Source organism: Mizuhopecten yessoensis, unplaced genomic scaffold, assembly GCF_002113885.1.
Source record: "Mizuhopecten yessoensis strain PY_sf001 unplaced genomic scaffold, ASM211388v2 scaffold10951, whole genome shotgun sequence".
In the NCBI taxonomy this organism is placed as follows: domain Eukaryota; kingdom Metazoa; phylum Mollusca; class Bivalvia; order Pectinida; family Pectinidae; genus Mizuhopecten; species Mizuhopecten yessoensis.
The window spans coordinates 869915-889623 of record NW_018408803.1 but is presented as its reverse complement, the minus strand read 5'-3'; the positions used below and the strand labels follow the sequence as shown (position 1 = coordinate 889623).

The 19709-nt window shown below is 36.4% G+C and overlaps 2 protein-coding genes across 4 annotated transcripts in view; one reads left to right on the top strand and one right to left on the bottom strand.

Annotated features, from left to right (window-relative positions):
* LOC110463998 (nibrin-like) overlaps positions 1–10514 on the top strand; it is an 18621-nt gene extending 8107 nt beyond the window's left edge. For both annotated transcript variants that reach the window (XM_021518990.1, XM_021518991.1), the window contains 7 exons: positions 752–818; positions 1947–3213; positions 3899–3958; positions 4489–4686; positions 5728–5841; positions 6542–6591; positions 9854–10514. In XM_021518990.1, coding sequence (XP_021374665.1) covers positions 752–818; positions 1947–3213; positions 3899–3958; positions 4489–4686; positions 5728–5841; positions 6542–6591; positions 9854–9893 — 1796 coding nt within the window. In that variant the 3' untranslated portion in view covers positions 9894–10514. The remainder of the gene's footprint in view (positions 1–751; positions 819–1946; positions 3214–3898; positions 3959–4488; positions 4687–5727; positions 5842–6541; positions 6592–9853) is intronic.
* Positions 10515–12348: 1834 nt separating this feature from the next.
* LOC110463997 (mitotic-spindle organizing protein 2B-like) lies at positions 12349–16002 on the bottom strand. 2 transcript variants are annotated; one of them, XM_021518989.1, is made up of 3 exons: positions 15964–15988; positions 13962–14120; positions 12349–13237 (listed from the first exon to the last, which is right to left on the bottom strand). In XM_021518989.1, exons 2-3 carry the CDS (start codon positions 14087–14089, stop codon positions 12991–12993), a joined length of 375 nt encoding a protein of 124 aa, XP_021374664.1. In that variant the 5' UTR covers positions 14090–14120; positions 15964–15988; the 3' UTR covers positions 12349–12990. The 2 variants fall into 2 exon arrangements, with proteins under 2 accessions (XP_021374664.1, XP_021374662.1); XM_021518987.1 differs by having other exon boundaries at positions 12350–13237; positions 15940–16002.
* Between the last annotated feature and the right edge of the window lie 3707 nt (positions 16003–19709).

The following is a 19709-nucleotide window of genomic DNA, read 5'->3' as shown; positions in this document are numbered from 1 at the left end:
ATACTTTGCAAGTTGCATCCTGAGATGAAAGGCTATACAATGTGTTCAACATAATGACTTTGTTCGACTTTCAATCACAGGGGTGAAATGTTTTAAAAAAGAATAACAGGGTCTTTTGAATGAATTTTAATCATAAATACTGATATTTTGCCTGTAGCTTTATTTTAGATCACTTTTAAGGTTACAAGTGTGAGTTTTATACCAGGTGAGCGATGCAGGCCCATTGGGCCTCTTGTTTTGATAGTTGTGTGTCACAAACCCCTGTGTTGATTTTGATAAGTTGTGTGTCACAAATCACTGTTTATTCTGGTAACTTTTGTTGTCACAAACCCCTGTGTAGACTATAGTAAATTGTGTGTCACAAACCCCTGTGTTGATTTTGATAAGTTTTGTGTCACAAGCCCCTGTGCTAATTATGATTAGTTTTGTGTCACAAGCCCCTGTGCTGATTCTGGTAAGTTGTGCATCAGAAACCGTTTACGCTACATACCAGTTAAAAAGCAAAGATGTTATATCTGCAATTGTTGTTGTTTCTATGTCTTGAATTTGTTTATAAGTCTTCCAACAATGTCATAATATGTCATCATTTTTTGTGTACCCTCATCATCAAATATTTTGTTTAATCCAAATTGTCATTCATAAAATATACTTGATAGATTTTTGTGTCGCAAATTATTTTTGATTGGAAATTAGTGCTTGTCACTATCAGATAATCATGTATCCTTTTAAAGTAAATGGTTTTGTGTTACAGCGAGTCAGATGGTGTCACGACTCCCAAGCCAGTCCCTGTCCCAGGCCCCAGTGTTCACACAGACAGAGTAAGTAGACAGGAATGTTGGACTTAGGTCTCCCCTTATCAACTTATGTTAGCCAAAAATATCACACAAGAAGAAAATATTTTGATTTAAAGAAAATCTTGCACCAGCCTTGCCAACAAAATATTTTAGAGTCAAATGACAAGGTTTCTACTTTTGAAGTTCTTGTTTTAGCTAACAGGATGCAGTTTTAAAAATGCTTGTCTCTGAATCTTTCTACATAGCTGTCAACCTTCCCTCATTAGGAGGGAGACTCCCTTTTTTGACCAAAATCGACTAATCTCCTTCGAAACGCCCTCATTCAAATCCAAACTCACACAAACTCAAAATTTACATCCTGCAGTCAAATGATCTGCTAGTTACTGCAGGGTGTGTGTGATGATCATAACGGGTGTGTCTGAATCAAATGAATGCTTTTTGCAATTATTTTGATACGTAAAAAGGGAAAGATAAATTGAGTAAAGCAGCTTCAGTCGCATTTCACGCACTTTCTCCGTCATTGGAAATGTGGAATGAGTGAGATCTCATTGCGGTTTCAGAGGTTAACACCTATGTCACAACTTTAGGTGAACTTCACATGTTATATATCAATATATAATGATAAGAGTTATGCATCCTTGGTCATATAAAACAGGACACCAGATAAAAATCATGGCAGTATTCAAATACATGTGAATAAAATATTGAATGTAGTAATATGAACAACCACCAAATGGCAAAACAATTTTTGGAAACACGCAAACTTGAGATTACAACTGATTTACCATAAGTAACTTATCAGTTTATAAATATAATTGTTATATTGAGTAAATGTAAATATTGATTACGCTCACACTGACAGCTAGCTTACAAATTCAAAATGTAATACAAATTTTCAACAATCTTACTTTTTCTTTCTGATAATTGTTTTGGTATTTGAATAATAATGACTAAGCGTGTGTGTGTGTCTTTATATATATGTTTGTGTTATGTTATGTTATGTATATATATTGTAACTGTATTGTATACTCATGTAAAAATTTGAAAAATTGAAAATTAAATATATATTTTTATTAATAACCACCGTTGTCAAAACAAATATTTAATCAAAGCGTATCAATAATCCTATTTTATTGACGGTTTCTGAACTAGAACTGAAAACAGGGGAGTGAAACAAGAGAAGACGACTCCGCCACCAACTACATCCAAACCTCCCTGTGTAAAATCCTCTCCTGCACCTCTCAGTGTAAAAGGCAGAGAATCACAGAGAATAAAAGGGCCATCTCAAGGAGATCAAGACACAGCAACAACCTCTACAGCTAGAGGTCAAATTTCACAAGCATACAAATCACAAAACTCAAGTCTTAAACAGAAATCACGATCACCTTCCCCTAAGAAGCAACAGGATACATCAAAAATGTCACCTCTCAGAAGAAGTCCTAGGTCAAGGTCTCCATCACCAGTTCCTGTCACAAGTAAAACTTCCAATCTGAGGTCAAGGTCACCAGCACCTGCAGATTTGAGGTCAAGGTCACCAGCACCTCCAGATTTGAGGTCAAGTTCAAGTTCACCAGCACCTCCAGTTTCCAAGAGGATAAATATGACGTTGTCTTCTGTTCCTGAAGTTGTGACCAGTAACTCAGCATCCCCAGTAACAAAAAAGGGGGGTAAAGGAGGTCCCAAAAACACTAGAAATAACAGTCCGGAGATTGTGGTTGTTAAAAAGGAGAAAGTTGTGCGAGAGACAAAGACTCGACCTGGAAAGAGGCAGATTATTGAAGATGAGTCAGATGAGGACTACGGTTTTACTAGAAAATCTAAACGGAAACGTGACAGTCCGGATGAGGTTGATAATGAGGACGATCCTTTTGATTGGTCAAGTCGTAAAAGTGCCGCAAAAACCTCATCAAAGTCGGAAAGAGGTTTGAAAGTAGAAAAAGATGAAGATATTGTGATAGAGGACTCAGAATCTGAGACAGAAGACTACAGAGGTAAAATGTCAAGGTCTAACAAAGGTCAAGAGGTCAGAGTTTCTGACTCGGATTCGGATTCTGGAGTCAAATGGACAAGTAAAGGTAAAAATAGGTCACCAAAAGGTCGTAAAGGTCAACAGACTAAAGATGTAGTAGAATTAGTCGAGGAATCACAAAAAATAGGTCAAAAAAAGAGAAAGTTAGACGATTCATCAGATGAGGAGGATCAAGGTCATAGGTCAAGGAGGAAAATAAAAGAAGAACCAGGAATCAGCACATCTCCGACCTCCTCTAGGGGTCGCCAAGGTAACACTAGGGTGGAGGAACAGGAGCAGACCGACAGACAGGAAATGGTCACTAAACAGGAGAGGATAACTCCGCGTAAACCAATCTCAGACAGAACAGTAGGCCAGGAGAAAGTACAGGCAGGAACACGCCAGCAGGAGGTAAACTTTGACATGTTTGACATCTTAGTAATGCCTTTATCAAAGTCAGTAATTATATTGGTTATACGGTAAGTATTTGCACATAGTGCACACTTTTTGAGGGGGAAATATTTCGATTATATCAAGAAAGTGGTGCACACTTTATCTGTTAACAATCCAAAACCAGTTGCAACCATTTATCGGAAATTTTCAGGGATTTTCAGAAACTTTTGAAATATATTTTTCAAATAAACTATTTTCTGTTGATTTGAAAATATTTTTTATANGTAGCTTTTTGGAATAGAGCTAACCAATTTGAGAAGGAAAATGACATTGACCTACTTACAAGATCACAGGGAAAAATATGTCATGCGACTTCTGAAGAAGAACCAAAAAGCATAGAATCTTAAAATAATATTTTGCTGGTAGTTTCAACAGATGGAGCCAACAAAGTTTGCGAGGGAAATATTTTTAGTGCAATATAATATTTAATGAGAATATTTTGCTATGACTGCTTTAATATTCAGGTGAGCGATACAGGCCCTCTTGGGCCTCTTGTTTTCATCATATTTGTTCATACATTTGTCAGATATTGTTTCTGTTTGCACAAAAACCTATTTGTGTTTCATTTAGAGACAAATATGCTGTAAATCTATGAAACATCATTCTGTTCATAGCTGATTCAAAATATTTCATCTGTTTATAGCAGAGGATGTCATCCCCATCACTTCCTGGATTCCTGTCTGCAGTAAGAGGACAAAATGAGGTACAGTCAACCGATGACTAAACAAGGGTTTTCCTTCTTAAAAAGGCACACTGACAACTCTTACGTTCAACTTTTTCCTACCAGGCCAGGTGGACAGTTTCATATTTAGAGTAATATCTTGCTGGCAGATTGTGAAACTTTTTTACAAGTCCAACCTACAAATAATTTCTCACATAAACATATTGAACATTTTTCACTAGCACTGAGATGATATTTAATAGTGCTGGGTGTTGCGCTGGTGGAATTATAAATTCCTGAAAAGGATTTAAATAGTGGAAGAGAAAAGGTAGAAGAAAGACAAAAATAGAGAATTCACGTATTACTGTCAGGTCAGCAGATTAACTTAATGTTGCTTCACTCTTTGGGTATCAAATTACGGTAGACAAAGACTGAAAACCTACAGCTCTGCACACAGCTCCACGTAAGTTGTGTCTGATCATCATGTAGTGGAATGAAGCAGGCCAATTTGTTTTCCATGGAAGTATACTTTGAGAATGGTTTCTATGGTGATATGATAACTGTATTTGCAGGACGAGAACAATCACCATGGCATCTATGTTAAGGAGGAAGGGATACCAACCGACCTTGTTCAGACAGTGTTCCTTGACCTTGTGACTCGACGACCTTCACGACCCCAAAACTCTCCAGAAAGATCAGGAGGAGATGTTCCTCCGGGATATTCACGATGGAAGGGCAGCATCGTCAAGAACTTCAAAAAGTTCAAGAAGGTATATATATCGAAAGATGACAACTAAATGTGTGTATACATACTTATGTCTGCTCTTTAAAAGAAGAGAGACATATTGCTTTATTACCAGTTCTTCTGGTTCTTCTTAGTTCTGATAATTTGGTTTTGTCCTGGCCACAATTTTTTTTAAAAAGATAAAAAATATATAACCTTTATTTATTGTACAACAATTTTGAAACAACTTCTATCAAGTTTTATTAATCACTCTTGTTAGCTCCGATGTTAGCAAGCAGGGGATCATTAATGTGGAAGGAAACTGAGTTCCCGGAGAAAACCCACCGGGTTGGGCAGATGTTGGGCAGGTGTTGGGCTTGGGCAGGTGTTGGGCTTGGGCAGGTGTTGGGCAGATGTTGGGCAGGTGTTGGGCAGGTGACCACATATCTTTTCACGTACGTTCAAGAAATTGAACCTCTGCCATCTTGGTGAAAGGGGAGTGTGCTGTCAGATGTGCCACCATCCTCGATACTCTAGGGGTTACACTCACTTTTGCTCTCTGCACCCCTGGACATATTCCAGGGGTGCAGAGAGCGTAAATGAGCGTAATCCCTGAGATATCGAAGATGCTGTGACACCAGACCACCCTTGCTGCTACAATTCTTAAACTATAAAAAATGTATCTTTAGAAATTTGAAGAGCACTGGAATCATCCATAAAAAAAATGCATATTTAGCTGTCATTAGGTCTCTGTGACATTCGTCTCACAAATAACTGCTCAGTTTTCTGTTTAAGTTTTGTCTGGGCAATGACTGTCAAAAATATACAGTATATATATAATATCAAGTATATACCTGCAACAGGTGCACAGTGCACCATGATTGGATATTGTCAAGGTCCAATAGATCGTAAATTTTGTGGGGCATACTTTTTCATTAGTTGCAATTGAAGTGTACAGACATCAGCAAAATATTCGCAAAGTGGCTGTGCTGTACAACTAGATGCTTTTTGAAAAAAAGACCTATGTCTTGGTTCAACAGGAAAAGGACTTATAAGATTGTTGGCTTAAGGAATGATTTCATTTTAGGCTGGATTTGCAGGCCTAGACCGACTTCCCAACATCATCGGAGGAAGTGATCTTGTTCCACATGCAGCATCACAGCGACGTGAACTTGACGAGTGGTTCAAGGAAGCGCAGGAGGTGGGTTATCTACCCTGGTCAGCTGGGTACCACCAAAAAACCTGTTCTCAAAATATATAGAAAAACAGCCTGATTAATTAAGTGCCAAAATTACTTTGGTGTCTGACACTGAAAAAACATATACATTATATAACATTTATGTAAATATTGAAAATCTGTTGGACATCACATTAAACAAAAAATTAAAACTAAAACAAATTGATAAACAAAAGGATCTACCCTTTTTTCATTTGAATTCTTGGGAAATGGAAAAAAAATGCTTTAGAAAATAGATTCAGTTAGAAGTTGTTCTATGCATTCTGTCATTTAGCGATATAATGTATATAAGACCAATGTGGAAACTGAATACATGACCTCAAACTCATTGAAAATGCTTATAAAATAAAATTGAAAGTGCAAAACTTCAATTTTCTCCTTTTTGTGTAATTAAAAATTAAACTACTTATGTTCCAAGTAGACTTTTTAACTCAAATTTTCAAAATGCCATGTTTCAAAAATTTCTCAAAATTGAACAATTACACAATGTTCTCTACCAAGTTGTTTCCTAAAATAGCTCCTAACTAGTAATTGTATTTTGTATAGAGATGAGAAAATAACATCTGCATTTTAACATGAAAATAACTTATCAATATCTGTATACAGTAGAAGGGAGTGGGAATCTCTACTTTAGATATAAATATCTGTTTTTGTATCAATACAGGCGGAGAGTCAGCATTCTGAGGCGAATAGGCGAGCTCAGGAACTCTTTGAGTAAGTATACAGTAATGTTTATTGTCCTGTCCCCTACATATGAAGGGAGACATATTGTGTTAGTACTGGTTCATTTTCTAGTTCTCCTTATAATTTCTTTTCTGGGTCGTAACTTTTAAACAATATCTTGATGAAAATTGCTGTATACCTGCATCTCCTTCAGATATCTTGATGAAACTTGCTGTATACCAGCATCCTTCAGATATCTTGATAAAACTTGCTATATACCTGCATCATCTTCAGATATCTTGATGAAACTTGCTATATACCTGAATCTCCTTCAGATACTTGATGAAACTTGCTGTATACCTGCATCACATTCAGATATCTTGATGAAACTTGCTGTAGACCTGCATCACCTTCAGATATATTGATGAAACTTGCTGTATACCTGCATCACATTCAGATATCTTGATGAAACTTGCTGTATCCTTGCATCTCCTTCAGATATCTTGATGAAAATTGCTGTATACCAGCATCCTTCAGATATCTTGATGAAACTTGCTATATACCTGAAACTCCTTCAGATACTTGATGAAACTTGCTGTATTCCTGCATCACCTTCATATATCTTGATGAAACTTGCTGTATACCTGAATCTCCTTCAGATACTTAATGAAACTTGCTGTATACCTGCATCACATTCAGATATCTTGATGAAACTTGCTGTATACCAGAATCTCCTTCAGATATCTTGATGAAACTTGCTATATACCTGAAACTCCTTCAGATACTTGATGAAACTTGCTGTATTCCTGCATCACCTTCATATATCTTGATGAAACTTGCTGTATACCAGCATCCTTCAGATATCTTGATAAAACTTGCTGTATACCTGCATCATCTTCAGATATCTTGATGAAACTTGCTGTATCCCTGCATCAGCTTCAGATATATTGATGAAACTTGCTGTATACCTGCATCTTCTTCAGATATCTTGATGAAACTTGCTATATACCTGAAACTCCTTCAGATACTTGATGAAACTTGCTGTATACCTGCATCTTCTTCAGATATCTTGATGAAACTTGCTGGATACCTGCATCACCTTCAGATATCTTGATCAAACTTGCTCTATACCTGCATCTCCTTCAGATATCTTAATGAAACCTGCTGTATACCAGCATCTCCTTCAGATATCTTGATGAAAATTGCTGTATACCAGCATCCTTCAGATATCTTGATAAAACTTGCTGTATACCTGCATCATCTTCAGATATCTTGATGAAACTTGCTATATACCTGAATCTCTTTCAGATACTTGATGAAACTTGCTGTATACCTGAATCACCTTCAGATATCTTAATGAAACTTGCTGTATACCTGACTCTCCTTCAGATATCTTGATGAAACTTGCTTTATACCTGAATCTCCTTCAGATACTTAATGAAACTTGCTGTATACCTGCGTCTCCTTCAGATATCTTGATGAAACTTGCTGTATACCAGCATCTCTTTCAGATATCTTGATGAAACTTGCTGTATACCTGCATCATCTTCAGATATTTTGATGAAACTTGCTGTATACCTGCATCTCCTTCAGAAATCTTGATGAAACTTGCTGTATACTTTCATCACCTTCAGATATCTTGATGAAACTTGCTGTATACCAGCATCTCCTTCATATATCTTGATGAAACTTGCTGTATACCAGCATCTCCTTCATATATCTTGATGAAACTTGCTGTATACCAGCATCTCTTTCAGATATCTTGATGAAACTTGCTGTATACCAGCATCTCCTTCATATATCTTGATGAAACTTGCTGTATACCAGCATCTCCTTCATATATCTTGATGAAACTTGCTGTATACCAGCATCTCCTTCATATATCTTGATGAAACTTGCTGTATACCAGCATCTCCTCCAGATATCTTGATGAAACTTGCTGTATACCTGCATAATCTTCAGATATCTTGATGAAACTTGCTGTATACCAGCATCTCCTCCAGATATCTTGATGAAACTTGCTGTATACCAGCATCTCCTTCATATATCTTGATGAAACTTGCTGTATACCAGCATCTCCTCCAGATATCTTGATGAAACTTGCTGTATACCAGCATCTCCTTCATATATCTTGATGAAACTTGCTGTATACCAGCATCTCCTTCATATATCTTGATGAAACTTGCTGTATACCAGCATCTCCTTCATATATCTTGATGAAACTTGCTGTATACCAGCATCTCCTTCATATATCTTGATGAAACTTGCTGTATACCAGCATCTCCTTCATATATCTTGATGAAACTTGCTGTATACCAGCATCTCTTTCAGATATCTTGATGAAACTTGCTGTATACCAGCATCTCTTTCAGATATCTTGATGAAACTTGCTGTATACCAGCATCTCCTCCAGATATCTTGATGAAACTTGCTGTATACCAGCATCTCCTCCAGATATCTTGATGAAACTTGCTGTATACCAGCATCTCTTTCAGATATCTTGATGAAACTTGCTGTATACCAGCATCTCCTTCATATATCTTGATGAAACTTGCTGTATACCAGCATCTCCTCCAGATATCTTGATGAAACTTGCTGTATACCTTCATCACCTTCAGATATCTTGATGAAACTTACAGTAAACCTGCGCCACTCACAAATATCTTGATGAAACTTGCAGAATGTCTGCTTCCACAAATATCTTGATGCGATCTTGATGATATCTTGCTGTTAATAGGTCACAGTGACATTGATTTCAAGGTCAAAGGTCAAATAAGTACATACTTTTCAGTAACATCTAGCCTGGGCCGTAACTTTTAAACTGTGAAAGATTTCTTTATGATTCTTGCAGTATAACTATTTGCTAATAAGGGAAGACAAATGTTTTTGTTCACAAAAACAAATCTCGAGTAAAATCTGTGTTGTGATATAATTATGTTGTGTTACATGTAAGATTTGGTGTCAGGACAGCAGTAAGTCCTCCTGTCTGTTATTGGTACAGTGTAGAAACAGGCTTTTTAATTTCCACAAATACATTGATGACATTTCAAAGATTGGACAAATTTTCATTTATTTAATTAAATTTTACATTGCAGTTTGGAAATATATACCTATATGTATTTCTGTAGTGCAAAAATAACTGCTGTGGTTTTGGAAATGTTTTAACTTGTCAATAACCATATAACTGTAATATACATTAGGAATGTATAACAGATTATAGCACTCTGTATACTCTATGTACTGAAGGCACATACATAGTTTAATATGTAGGATGCTATACCGTTATTATGGATCATTTTCTTTTCTCTTTCAGATGGGAACCTCGATCTCATTCTAATAATAGATCTCGCTGATGACATTATACTTGACCAGTCTGAGTTAGGTGACTGGTCACTACTTCACGGCATGGCAGACATCTTTCACCAGTGTGATTGGTCGTTTCAAAAATTGGTAGCTGATTGTATCGCCATTACCAGTTCTATACTGACAAATCGGGTACAAAATTATCAACTTAATGGACGCGTACAGCACTTCCTTCATTACTTTTGTGAATAAAAAATATGCCTATGTGTCGGGGATACGAAGTGATCACTAATGTTCAATGATACACCACACATTACTGGGACAGTTACCAAATTGCAAAATCCAAAAATTGTCTAGAAATTACATAAATAATTTTCCATATTTGACAAAAAATGGTGTATTATGACATAATTCAAGCATTTCTAGGAAAGCATTTACTGCTTGTTATCATTCACTTTATTTTATCAACTTACTTTTCAGAAGAGAACATTACGTTACATTTCACTCAACGTGAATGTCTTGCATCATGTGTGGATTTTTTGTGCAATTGAACTCAAATTCATGATCAATGCTATCACAGATTTACACCAAAATAGTGTGCAAATTTTAAGTGTTAATTAAACTTTAAATATTTTCTTATGTTTGTTTTATTAAAATGAATTGTTAAATATTCTCTTGTCTTAAAGTTCTTTGTATCCAGGGAGATAAACACATCATTCGAAAATGGCAGTGCTTGAAATTGGTTATTTTCCATGAACAATGTTAATAGAATATTCTATAGCCATGTGGCTACATGTATGTGTGTAGTTTGTGTTTGCATAACATTCATTATGAAACTTCAATTTCACAAACAGTCAAACTAGATCACAAGTTCAGTATTAGGGTTCAGGTAGATAATTTTACTGGAATAACCCTCATTTCCATTTGATGTCTCCGAAGTTACTTTTACGATACAGTAAACTTTCTGAGACTGGTTCTTGATTTTCTCCATTTTCCATAAAATAGAAGGCCCAGAGGGGCTCTATCGCCCACCTAGATAATTAAACAACCATGGGGAAACATTTTCAGTAAACATAACACTGCAACTATTTCCAAATATTGTCTCTGTCAGTCGGCAACACCCATCCTCCATTAGGTCCTTTTTTCTAACCCCATCATTTACCTCAATTTCTGTGCTCAAAGGGGAAGGGGGGGTGGGCATACACTTCTTTGCCCAAGGATTCTCTGAACCAAATTTGTTTCAAATCCCTCCAATCTTACTAAGGGAGAAGATTGACGAACTTGAGTCCTTTTTGCCCAAGGATGCTTTGGACCAAATTTGGTTAAAATACCTCCAGTGGTACTGAAGAAGAAGGATTTTAACGATTTACCTCAATTTCCCTTACCGGGCCCTAAGAGATCAAATTACTAGTAATAGCCCTTCAAACTCGCAACTTACATGCAAATAGCATTACTCTCGACCACATGGACCTTAAGTGTAATTATTTTTAAAGATTTCAAAACATTTGAACCATGTGATCTTGAAAGGGGGTCATACCCATTGATATACCTTTACTTCAACAAATTCTGTGAAGATTTACCCCGTCTCACCTTGAAAGTGGGCCAAAGTTACTTTGAGAATCCTTCTACCCAACAAACTACAAGCTTAATATAATTAATCTGGGCATATTTATAGATCATAAGTATGGTTAAAAGAAGGTTTTTTCCCTTTTTACCACTGTGACTTCAAAATGAATCAAAATTACTTATTTGCTAAAACTAGTTCACTGCAATTTGAACACATACGATTATCATATAAGAAAATTAACAAATATCAGTTTTTAAAAGAATAATTTAATATTTTATTTCAATATTTAGGTAAATGTGATGGATTCACATGCAGTTAACATATAGAAAAATATGAATGTGCTTTAAACATTATAAAATCTCAATAAAGGTTTCTTGTTATTTTGAGTATAACCACCTTAAATTGGAAAAGTGGATAATTTTAAATTGAAATAATTTACATTTTTGTCAGATCATATTTCCATCATAATGAATCTGTTTCATATTTCCAAACTCTCTGGTGAATGAAAATCATTACAATTTAAGTTTCATATATTCCACTTAATGAAAATCACTTATCGAAGTGACACATCTCTTTTTCAAGGCAATGAATATCGCTACAAATAATGTTTCCTATTTCCAATACATTGGCAATCATTGATAATGTTTTATACAAATTTGTAACTCTTCACACAATTACCATACAATAAATATAATGGTACATTATAACACAATATCTATAGTCGACCAACTTGTCTTTCAAACAAAGAATCCCTATTATCACATACTTCACATTTCAAACAAACTAACAATCATAACAGCAACTCTTTTAAGGATCCCCGTACCACTGCCTAAATAATAGCAACTCTTTTAAGGATCCCCGTACCACTTCCTAAAATTATAACTTGGTATTGGAAACTGTTTTTTTGCGGCATGACTATAGCTTTAGTGAATTATTTCAAAAAAGAAAACCAATTTCGGGGATTTTTCTCTTAGAAATTGTAATTATAAAGACTAAATAAACAATAATTATCAATAAAAGTAATCTATGTGTAAAAAAATCAACGGGTCTCGACCAGGATTCGAATCCCAGGCTTCATATTGTTATAACAACACTCTAACTGATTGAGCTTCCTAGTCAACAGAAGTGTCCATGTCCAAATGTGCTACAGTTCAATATCCAAACGAAAGTTAAGGGGAGGTTACTCTTTATAGGAAAAGCCACAGTGCAGTGGGGCAGGGGTCCTCAACACCATTTCCTTCCTCTTATCAGTTTCATCCATACAGAATCATGGTCAAGATTAAATCACTCACCCCTGAAGACACATTTGAACTCTTACATTACTAAGGTTGGAATAGTTCATTATGAAATTCCAGGGGTGAATGAGTTAAATGCACATCAGTAACTGAGATTCACCACAAATTCAATTTCTTAAAATGGTCAGCAGTTATCACACATTAGACTTTCTGGTGAAGATTGCGTTTGAAACAAAAATGTCATTTATAACACTCCTCACAACATTGTTTCACATTATCTCTAAAAACGTCTCATCATCCATGCAGACCAACAAGTCATTCATAAACAATTGAAAATTGTGTTCATTATTTCCTGGGATCTGACCAAGATGATGGTACTGTTTGCCCACGGCTCCCGGAACGAACACGATGTGCGGAGTGGTTGGCCCTGCCTTCGTCCCGAGACCGGGCTGGGTGATGGGAGGGTGGATCTGGGGCAGAATGGTCACTCCCTACATTTTGACCTTTCTTGCGTCGTTGACCACACATGGACTTCAGCATCTGCAGCACAGCTGTTGGGGCCACGTTCATCTTCAGGAGGTCAAGGACAATTCTAAAACAGACAATGGCACCAAGTTTAGAGACTAAAACGGCTTTAAATAGACCCTTGAGAGAATGTTTTTTGACTTCGCAAAATGAGCTTTAACTCTTCGGCTTTAAAGGAAATGTCTATTCTCCATGTGTTTTTAAACTATTAGATTTCATGGAAATGGTAATTTAAAGTCTGAATTCGCTAAATGTGAAATCCCTGTATAACTTGACAAAGGTTAGTTTGAAAGTATATATACATTATAATAATATATAAAGTTCGACCATCTTACTATATGTATTATACTGGTAGAAGTATTTTTCAGTCTATATGAAACAGAACAAGACAGTAGGGGAAAGAAGACACCTTGAATGATGTGATCCTCACCATCCATGATTTTATTTTTCTTCGGGTCCAGTATTCAAATAATAAAAATCATTTAAGACACCACCATCACTATCTTATTAATCAATGTATATAATTATGTTGTACCTGTCCTTTATCCTTCCTTGTTCACATTTATTAATATATCCTAGAATAGTCCTTAGGTGAAGGGACTGCAGTGAGTAAACACTCAAAACAATTTGAATTGTTGTAATACAATGCAAGTTTACTTGGTTGTGTTTTGTTCTCAGAAGAAACAAAATAATACATATTTCATGGATATTGATCATGATGTTTATATTTATAATATTGATTATTAAATACATCCATGATTTAATTAATAGATTTCAGCTGTACCACATACTTGAAAACTGCTGGATCTATGACAACTCCCGCTAGGTCTGCCAATTCGTACAGCTCTTCTTCCTCCAGGGACAGAACATTTTGACTCAGCAGAGTAAAATGCATCGTGTTTTGGGTCCGAAACGACATGGTTAGATCTGTGTACTTTTCAGTTGATCCACTGAAACACAAATACAACACACATCAATTTATATATGATTTAAGTTTTAACATGTAATTTTATAACCAGCTTGAATGGAGGTTCAAAATCCTCTTGAGCAAAAATTTTGCATGTAAACGCTGTAAGAATTGAGCTAACTGGTCGCCGACGATCGGCCCTCTCCAGTTCCCTTACACTTCTCACTTCTTTTTCCAAATCTTTACCCTGATGACACACCTAATTACAACTCAGGTTTCGAGTGCTCGTCAATTTTGTAACAGGAAAGAGAAATGCAAGGGCAAGACCAGGACTTGAACCTGGACCCTCAGTCTCTACCAGTGGCAGATCCAGAGGTTTTTTGGGGGCACCCCAGCCTCCCTGAGAATTTCTTTAAAAATAATGTATTTTCACACAATTTTCCTCCACATGGAAACCCCCACCTTGGAAATTTGACCCCCCGCCCCCCCCCCCGGAAAGGTACCTGGGTCCGATCATTAAGCTACCTTAAGCTACCTGGTCGCTGATTATCAGTCCAGGTCTGCTAAAGTAACTTTTTCAATTCTGATAACGCAAAGCTGTCATATTTATTTCATAAGGGAGAAAACATATATTGTGCAAAAATTCTGCCAAAGAATTTTAGACAGAGGATGACTTGCAATGTAGGACAAATGATTTAATCTGATAGTTGATAACCTACCGAAGTTTTTACTGGCAAATACCTGTGGATGTACACAGGTATCTGTAATAATCAGGTCTGAGAAAAACCACTTACTTGCGTATCATACGCAAACTCGCCTATTATACGCCAATAGGGGTATGGATTTGTTACTAAAAATAGCCAAAATTACTTTAATCTTAACTTTTTCAAATTGTTTGTCCAAGTCGCATTTATTCTTTCATGAAACATAATACAAATGCAAAAATAAACTTTATTTGTATGTGGGAAAGTACCATAAATAGATGCAATACCTCTGGTAAAATTACATAAAGTTTCTAAGTAGCCAACGCTTTCAGTCAACATCTTTTAGCAAAAATATATTTACCATGTCGTAAATTAATGCGATTATCAATAATATCTTGCAAAAGTTACTGTTAAAGCGATTTGGGTTATTTTTAGTAACAAATCCATACTCCAACTTGCTTAAAATAGGCTATTTTGCGTATATACATGTACGCAAGTTGGTGGTTTTCACCAACCTGATAATAAGGGCAAGACTCAAATAAACTATTTGTATCCTGTCAAAATGTCTAAGTCTAGTGTCAGGGCCAGAGGAAACTCAGGCTATATTGTACTTGTATATTGTATTCGCATGTGATTGTTCTGTTGTGCGCNGGAAAATGGTGAAAATACATGATTTTTAAAGAAAATTCTCAGGGTGGGGGGGTTTCCTGAAGCCCAAAAAACCCCTCTGGATCCGCCACTGAGTATTTCTAATATCATGAATTTAAAATTAAAACCAAAAAATAAAGAGAGTGCAACGTGGATTTTGGATTTGAATTCAATGAGTTAGAAATACCATATACTAGCCCGAGTCCTCTGGCCCTGACACCAGACTTAGACATTTTGATAGATGTATGTCTGGTGTGACATATATCCGTCAAAATGTCTAAGTCTTGTGTCAGGGCCAGAGGAAACTCGGGCTAACCAGTTGCAAGCCCCGCGCCTACTACAAAACAAGAGGTATTTTATGGCGGTGTTGGCCTACATTCCGTTTATCCACAGATCAGTACAGTCCAATTTCTGAGTTCAATATAGAAACAGTTGAACAGAAAAGTACCTTATCTACAACATTGTCACATGTTAAGCATCGTACATGCTTAATCTACTAAAAGTACTCACAAAATCCATCTCGTTCTTTCTTACCAGTCGACAGGAAGCCGCTTGTGCTCTTAACAATAATACCATTCAAACAGAAGTTACATATAACTCGAACTGGAGGAATGTGTATGCACAAACATATCATATTTTTTATCAAATAATAAAATCAATTGACAATTTCAAATAGTTTAGCATGAAAGCAGTTTTTACAAGTAATTTTTAATATTGTAAGCGGTTAATAGGGAAGGCGTAGTGACAGGATTCAGTAATCCGGACTAAATTCGAAACGAGATAAAATTTCCTAAGCCCCTTTCGCATACCGGTTCAACCTGTTTGTCGTTTTCTAATGTAACATTTTCGGGTATAAATCCTGGCGGACATGTAAATGCTTATGCAGGCCTTGCAAAGCTTGTCAAGGCTCGCCTAAAATCAACATCAGATTTTTAGGTCCGACATTATGTCATAAACGCACGACTCTGATCTAACCGTTTCAACCGTTTGGATCGCGATAAACGCATTAATGCGGCCATGGCCTTTTGTAGACATAAAATAATATTTGTTTATCAATAATAACGTTTGTTAAATTTTTGTTTGTGTTTTACTATGAACAGTGTTTTTATTTATTGACATACTGACCTATTTTTTTTAAACTATTTAATGTTTTCTTTATGTCTTTCCACAAATATCTTTCAACAACAATATTGCAATTTGACTTCGGAAAAAAAATAACCAGCTGAAACTTAAACTAACTATGATTTAGTTAGTAACAACTTCTCTTGACATCCTCTTCCCACTTTCACCTTTATGACAGAACCCATTTTGATGTTCCGTAAGGATCTGTGCTGGAACCGAAACGCAATACTAGCTCTATCAGAAACCAGCTGGTGACGACTGCTGCAGACTATGATTGTTATGCTGGTGTCACCTTAATGTATATAATCATCATACACTACTCGGGACAATTGAAATAACAGGTAAAACAAACAGACCTCGGTTTTTTTCCAAACACCAGAAAAACAACTTGCCCCATTCCAGCTCAGCAGTGTCATAAACGCCTTGCCATTTAGTTAGGGATATCTGGGTAGTCTCCTTTGATAGTTTGTAGACTTTGGGAAAACCAGGCTGTAAGAGTAGTTAAATCAGGTGTTATTGGCCACAAACAATTGTAAACATTAATATCATTGTTTCTAAAATGTAAAGTCTTATAATTCACAGGTGAAAATTGAAATAATCTTTTTTTTTTTTCTCAGGGGTGTAGAAAAGGAAAATTCCATCCGACAGTTTTTCGAATTGGGTTAAACCCGAGGCTTGCCAAAAGTTTTGCCTCCATTTGAAAATCAAGGTGGCGGAATAACCCCACTTTAAAGCCCTCGGCACGGAAAACGCATTTTTCTCTCCTTCCAATAATCGGAAAAGTTCAGAAGCCATGAAAATGCGTTATGGTAGTAACCGTTTTGGAATATTAACTCTTCCTTTGAGCTTTTCGGAACACAAAGAAAATCGGTCTTCGAACTTTAGCATACCCAATTTCATTAAACAGAAAAATTAAACCCATCATTCTGACTAATACGGTTAAAACATTATTTTAGTTGTTAACTCGGGAACATTCTAATGACGCGATGCGAAAATTGCCACGCTTTTTTTGTGACTTCGCAGCTAATTCTGGTGATTGGAATTAGAGAACAATACTCGTTCATATCTAAGGTTGTAGGAAAGAGATATTCCACTTTTGGGATTGTCAAATGGTTGCAAAACACTCGGCAATCCTCGGAGTTTACCCAATTTGAAAGCTCCTTGAAAACGAAAGAGTTTTAGAATCATACCCACACAGTAATAAGATTATATTACAGATGTATTGCCACTATTTTACCTTAAGTAGGATATTTCATGATATACCTTCAAACGTTCCTCTATATTTTCATTATTCAGACTTTCCGGTGTTAGAAAGTTGGAAATGAAGAACTGGCAATACATATCTAATGTGTCTTTCTTGTCCATAATTCTTGAAAGAAAAAAGGTGCCAAGCGACCTGAAGAGCATTTTGATGACAATGTTCTCCACGGCATCCTCAAGTCGGAGACAGCTCTTCTGAGATTACTCTATTCCTTTGTTGTGTTCTTTGGACAAGTGTTTCAGCGGTCCCAGTGTCTGCTGCATTTTATACTAGTGATCATGAAATCAAGCATACGCACACCAACGCATCGCACTCGGATGGGCACCAGAAGGAAAAAGGAAGAGGGGAAGGTCAAAAGAGGCATGGAAGAGAGCCATTTAAAGAGAAAGGAAAAAAATGGGTTTTGGGTCATGGACAGAGGCAGCAAGATCAGCCTTGGACAGAAAAACATGGAGAGGACTTGTCTATGACCCCATTCTCTACTCGGAGCGAGGAACTAAGTCAAGCCAGGATCATGAAATCATATTCTTCAAGCGTCTGAGTTATGCATGGATACGATATATGTGTATAAGCCTATTCTTGGTTCCAGTTTCATCTGACGAACAGGAGGCAATAGGTGATATAACACAGAACTGTCTCGGATGACAGAACTCTTGCCCTCGTGTTCCATGCGGATGATATGTGCTGTAATGAGACACAGGTCTTTCTTTATTAGAAACCAGTTGGAGAGGTATGTTCCTGAAACAAAGTTTTTCTATCATTCTATTGCTAATGCTACCCAAGTGTGTTATGGTTATCACACTCTACCTCAGGACAATTGCGATACATTTTCTGCTCGATTGGAAGGGTGCATTATATTTTGCATCAGTGTCTAGATGTGTTCCGAACAAATTGAAATTGAAGCGAGGACAACTCATTTTAAAGTATTTCTAAACACCCGAAAAAGGACATCCTCTCATTCCAGCTTACCAGTGTAATAAAGAACATGCAATTTGTGATGAACTTTGGTATCTTTTTTGATAGTTCGCTGACTAAGGAGGGCCACGGTGTCCTAGTGGTTCAGGCGCCTGAAAGTATGGAGTACTATAGCCCTCCGCCACTGGATCGCTGGTTCGAGGCCTACGTGGAGCAGTCGCCAGGTAATGGCCGCAGGTCGGTGGTTTTTCTACGGGAACTCCGGCTTTTCTCTACAACCAAACCTGGCACGTCTTTAAATGACAATAGCTGTTAATAGGACGTAAAAAGCAAACAAACAAAAGTCGTTGATTATGGAAAAACAATAAGTAATATAAGTCACTGAATCACGTAAACTCCAAATCAGGAATATTTAGGAATATTTTGGTAATCAGGAATATTTAGAAGCCTGCAAGACACTGGTCAGTGTACTGGGAGGTCAATATACCATGGTCATGGTGAAATCTTCCCGACACCATTACCTTCTGAATCTAAATTACCTGCTACAACAATTTTGAAACATAGTTCTTGTGTTTATTACTCTGACAAATAACCATTGACCATAACTTGCATTTTCCCACCTTTTAGAAAAATATGTTATAAATCTTAAAATATTACCTGAAGTTCTCATTTTCTTTGCAGATAATAAAATACCGTAAAAGACCTTCATACCAGACTGAATCGTCAACTTTATGTAAATCTAAAGTCACTGCTATTTCATGATAATTGTTTAGCTAAGCGTGTTTTTTATGTGTTTTTAATATTTGATGTAATTCTGATGTAATTTAATATTGGTGTGTTATTTCTAGCCCTTCTCTGTTTTTCGCTGATTGAATGTTTTTGTTTCTAAATGATATTTTATTCTGTTGTTTCAATTGGTTTTAGTATCAGCCATCCTCGATACTCCAGGAACTACGCTTACTTTCTGCAACTCTGGAATATG